Raw genomic sequence first — 4,845 nt, forward strand, 5'->3', positions numbered from 1 at the left:
CAGTGCTGAGGGAGTGCCGCACTGTCGGAGGGTCAGTGCTGAGGGAGCGGGGCACTGTTGGAGGGTCAGTGCTGAAGGAGCGCCGCACTGTCGGAGGGTCAGCGCTGAGGGAAATTTTAACTCTGTGGGGGCTACTGTCACAGTCGATGCAGCGTCTGACTGGGAGGAGTAGAGATGAGTGAGGAGTGATGAGCGGAGGGGAGGTAGGCATGGGAGGGGAGAGGAGGCGATGGGAGGGGAGAGGAGGTGATGGGAGGGGAGGTAGGGATGGGAGGGGAGAGGAGGCGATGGAGTGAAGGGACGCAGACACTCACATCCTCGAGGAGCTTTCCCTCCACTCGGAGTTCCCAGGAGGCGATGCTACTGTCGGAGTCTTCAGTCTCACTCCGAGCCGGGTTGAAGGTGTTCGAGATGTAGAGCCTCAACTTCCGCTTTTGCTGCAAAACCAGACGAAGTGGGGTTACCGGGGGGAGCAGTTACCGGGGGGGGGAGCGGTTACCGGGTGAGCGGTTACCGGGTGAGCGGCTACCAGGGGGAGCAGTCAATGGGGTGTGTTAATGGGAGAATGGTTACCTGGGGAGTGGTTACCGGGGGAATGGTTACCGGCGGAATGGTTACTGGGGGAATGGTTACCAGGGGAATGGTTACCAGGGGAGTGGTTACCAGGGGAGTGGTTACGGGGGGAGTGGTTACCGGGGGAGCGGTTACTGGGTGGGAAACCTGCCCCTACCCAAACCCCCCATCGCTCACTCCTAGCTCCCCACTTCCCCCCCCGACTCTCACCCACCTTCCCCTGTTTCCCCCATATCTCACTCCCTCCCCCCGTTTCCCTCCTCAACTCTCACACCCCATTTCCTCCCAACCCTCACACCCTCGCCCTATTTCCTCCCCAACCCTCACTCCCCTCACCCTATTTCCTCCCCAGTTCTCACCCCCCTCGCCCCATTCCCTCCCCAACCCTCACCCCCCTCGCCCCATTTCCTCACCCCCTCACCCTGTTTCCTCCCCAACTCTCAACCCCCTCGCCTCATTTCCTCCCCAACTCTCACTCCCTCGCCCCACTTCCTCCCCAACCCTCACCTCCCTCGCCCCATTCCCCTGGCTGTACCTTGATTGGTCTTTTCAGAGCCTCCTGTATGTCCACTCTCTTCCTCATGATGGTTTGATCGAGTTTCCTCTCGAAGGCCAGGAGGTCCATGTAGGCCTGGGATTCGGGGACCAGCTCCCGGATCTGAGGGGGGAGTTGAGGGGTGGGTGGGTGTGGAAAAGAGAGAGAGAGACATGGACAAGCTCATCACCCTCTCCCAATCTTCCCATCTCCATCCCCCACCTCCTTCCTCCTCCAGCACCTGTCCTCTTCCCTCACCTCCACAGCCAGCACCCATGACAGGCAAGGATGGGACGGGAGGGGAGGGGAGAGGAGGCCGAGGCCAAGGGCTATAATGGGTTTTTTATTTGTTCGGGTTTGAGGATGTCGCTGGCCAGGCCAGCATTTATTACCCATCCCTAATTGCCCAGAGGGCAGTTAAGAGTCAACCACATTGCTGTGGGTCTGGAGTCACATGTAGGCCAGACCAGGTAAGGATGGCAGTTTCCTTCCCTAAAGACATTTGTGACCAGATGGGGTTTTCTGACAATCAACAACAGATTCATCATTAAACTCTTAATTCCAGATTTTTTATTCATCTAAGTCTGACAATACAATGGGTTTAAGAGGTGTATTTTGTCCTGTTTTTTTTAATGAAAAGGGGTTGAGACAGAGGTATCGAGCCATCCGCTCAAAGCCAATAAAGTAAACAGCTCGTGAGGCCTTGGTGTTTCTTTTTTAAAGTTAAAATAATAGAAGCAGCCTGAATGGGTGTAGTCAAGCTCCCACAGAACCAGGATGTTTAGTTTCAGCCTTCAGTAGCAGTTACTGGGGCCTTGAAGCTGAGAATGGAATCTCTTATTCATCTCTCTGTTACAGCTAAAAGTTGGGGTTCTCTTCCTGCTGCTAAAATTTTACTGAATTTGTCTTTGCCAAGGGGATAATTATGGGATATTACAAATTGGAATAATTATATATTATTTTGTTAAGTGTTTTGATAGTTATACTTAAGCCATTTCTTTTATTTTTATTTTGTCTGTATTTTAACTGTAATGTACAAAAAAGAGTGTTTGGCTTAAAGTCAAGTAGTTTGACCAGTTGAATCTCATCAATAATGCTACACCTTAAACTTACCTCTAAAACAAGAAAAAGTTAGGGTCTAGACTATCTAGTGAATATATTTTGAGGGGGTTTAGTCTGGGCCACACCATAAATTAAATTCCACCATCTGCTCCATGGTGGGATTCGAACCTGGGTCCCAGAATATTTCCTGGGTGTTGGAATTAACAGTCATTACCACAATAGCACTGCCTCCCCATGGGTGGGGGCTGCCCAGATTGGAAAGGGGTCTGGGAGTAATAATGCTGCAGCGGGCAGCATTTGAATAATTTCTCTTCCTGCCCCCAGTCTCTGATGAAACTCCACTGTCTCGGGACTTTACACAAGGACCGAGCAGATCCCAGTGAGTTCTGTGATCCAGGCACCAGATCCCTCTTACACCTCCTCCAGTCTGGGCTGGTTTCCTCCTCCTCTCTCCAGCTCACTCACCCTCTGCGGTAGGATCTTGTCTGACATCTTCCGTCTCTTGGCGCTACAGCATTTCAACAGAAACAAGAATTAAACATTTGAAGGAGGAGCCACTCCAACCTTCCAACCTGTTCTGTGACTCAACAAGATCAAGAACAAAAACAGAAATTGGTGGAAAAGCTCAGCAGCACACTGTGCAGCAAAATCAGAGTGAACACTTCGGGTCTGAGGAAGGGTCACTGGACCTGAAACATTAACTCGAATTTCTCTTCACAGCTGTTACCAGACCTGTAGAGCTATTTCTGTGATAGTAGGAACTGCAGATGCTGGAGAATCCAAGACGACAAGGTATAGAGCTGGATGGACACAGCAGGCCAAGCAGCATCATAGGAGCAGAGAGGCTGACGTTTCGGGCCTAGACCCTTCTTCAGAAATGGGGGAGGGGAAGCGGGTTCTAAAATAAATAGGGAGAGAGGGGGAGGCGGATAGAAGAGGGATAGAGGAGAGGATAGGTGGAGCGGAGACAGACAGGTCGAAGAGGCGGGGATGGAGCCAGTAAAGGTGAGTGTAGGTGGGGACTTAGGGAGGGGATAGGTCAGTCCACGGAGAACGGACAGGTCAAGGGGGCGGGATGAGGTTAGTAGGTAGGAGATGGGGGTGTGGCTTGAGGTGGGAGGAGGGGATAGGTGGGAGGAAGAACAGGTTAGGGAGGCATGGACGAGTTGGACTGGTTTTGGGATGCGGTGGGGGGAGGGGAGATTTTGAAACTTGTGAAATCCACATTGATACCATTGGGCTGCAGGGTTCCCAAGCGGAATATGAGTTGCTGTTCCTGCAACCTTCGGGTGGCATCGTTGTGGCACTGCAGGAGGCCCAGGATGGACATGTCGTCTGAGGAATGGGAGGGGGAGTTGAAATGGTTCGCGACTGGGAGGTGCAGTTGTTTGTTGCGAACCGAGCGTAGGTGTTCTGCAAAGCGGTCCCCGAGTCTCTGCTTGGTTTCCCCGATGTAGAGGAAGCCACAACAGGAACAGCGGATGCAGTATACCACATTAGCAGATGTGCAGGTGAACATCTGCTTGATGTGGAAAGTCTTCTTGGAGCCTGGGATGGGGGTGAGGGGGGAGGTGTAGGGGCAGGTGTAGCACTTCCTGCGGTTGCAGGGAAAAGTGCCGGGTGTGGTGTTTCTGTGTTTGTTTCTAACTTACGGCATCTGCAGTTCTCTTTTGTCTGCATCGTAACAGTTCAGTGTTAAAACCACCAGGCTATTACCTCCTCCACACATTGATCTAAAGTGTTGTGTATTTGCCACTGTGCGTACCTGCACAGCATCACTGCACACTGCTACATCACTAAGAGACAGGCTCCTATATTTTCCTGTTCACATTCCTCATACAGTCCACCCACCAACAGCAGCAATCCCAAAAACATTCCCACCTTCTGTGCCTTGCTGTTTCTGGGATCCATTTCAGAGTTAAAATCATTTCGATCACTCTCCCAGCCTCAATGATGAAGATTAACCCTCTCCCCCTTTACTCTATCGCTGAACACACAACAAACTCGCTCACTCTGTAAAAACTGAACGAACTGCGGATGCTGTAAATCAGGAACAAAAACAAAGTTGCTGGAAAAGCTCAGCAGGTCTGGCAGCATCTGTGGAGGAAAAAACAGAGTTAATGTTTTGGGTCCGGTGACCGTTCCTCGCTCACTCTGTGTTTCCCGTCAGGATTTCATTACACACAATGGTTTCAGAGATGTGGGTCTGAGTTACACTAACTGCTAGCAAATTACACTCAGTCACCATGCTCCCTGTCCCCTGCCACCATCTCCCACTCTGTCACGGGGAATCCCTTCCCCTGGGACCAATGTGACCCCACTCCCGCATCACCCTTTCACCCTCTTCTCCTGGTTTCCTGACAATTCTGCTCCTCCGCGCCTCGTCACCACGGAAACACACACCCCAAGATGCCCCTCGTGACACCAGAGAATCACCCCCATGCCCCCCACTCCCACCAACCCTGTGATGTATCCCCTCACACTCTCCCCACCCCCACCTCCAACCCCACTCCTGGCTATGTCACTGTGATGCCCCAAACCCTCAATACCCCCCTCAGAGATGCACCCCGACTATGGCCCCCCTCAGTGATGCCCCCCTCAGTGATGCTCCCCTCAGTGATGCCCCCAGTGATACCCCCCTCAGTGATGCCCCCCTCAGTGATATCCCCCTCAGT

General features: G+C 52.3%; 1 protein-coding gene across 1 annotated transcript in view; it reads right to left on the reverse strand.

Moving 5' to 3' along the window:
- LOC109925524 (SWI/SNF-related matrix-associated actin-dependent regulator of chromatin subfamily D member 3) overlaps positions 1-3,899 on the reverse strand; it is an 18,046-nt gene extending 14,147 nt beyond the window's left edge. Inside the window, 4 exon segments of the mRNA XM_048593608.1 lie at positions 309-437; positions 1,109-1,231; positions 2,636-2,678; positions 3,823-3,899. Of these exon segments, the coding sequence (XP_048449565.1) occupies positions 309-437; positions 1,109-1,231; positions 2,636-2,678; positions 3,823-3,899 (372 nt within the window).
- Between the last annotated feature and the right edge of the window lie 946 nt (positions 3,900-4,845).

Source organism: Rhincodon typus, unplaced genomic scaffold, assembly GCF_021869965.1.
Source record: "Rhincodon typus isolate 14 unplaced genomic scaffold, sRhiTyp1.1 hic_rhity00003270, whole genome shotgun sequence".
Lineage (NCBI taxonomy): Eukaryota > Metazoa > Chordata > Chondrichthyes > Orectolobiformes > Rhincodontidae > Rhincodon > Rhincodon typus.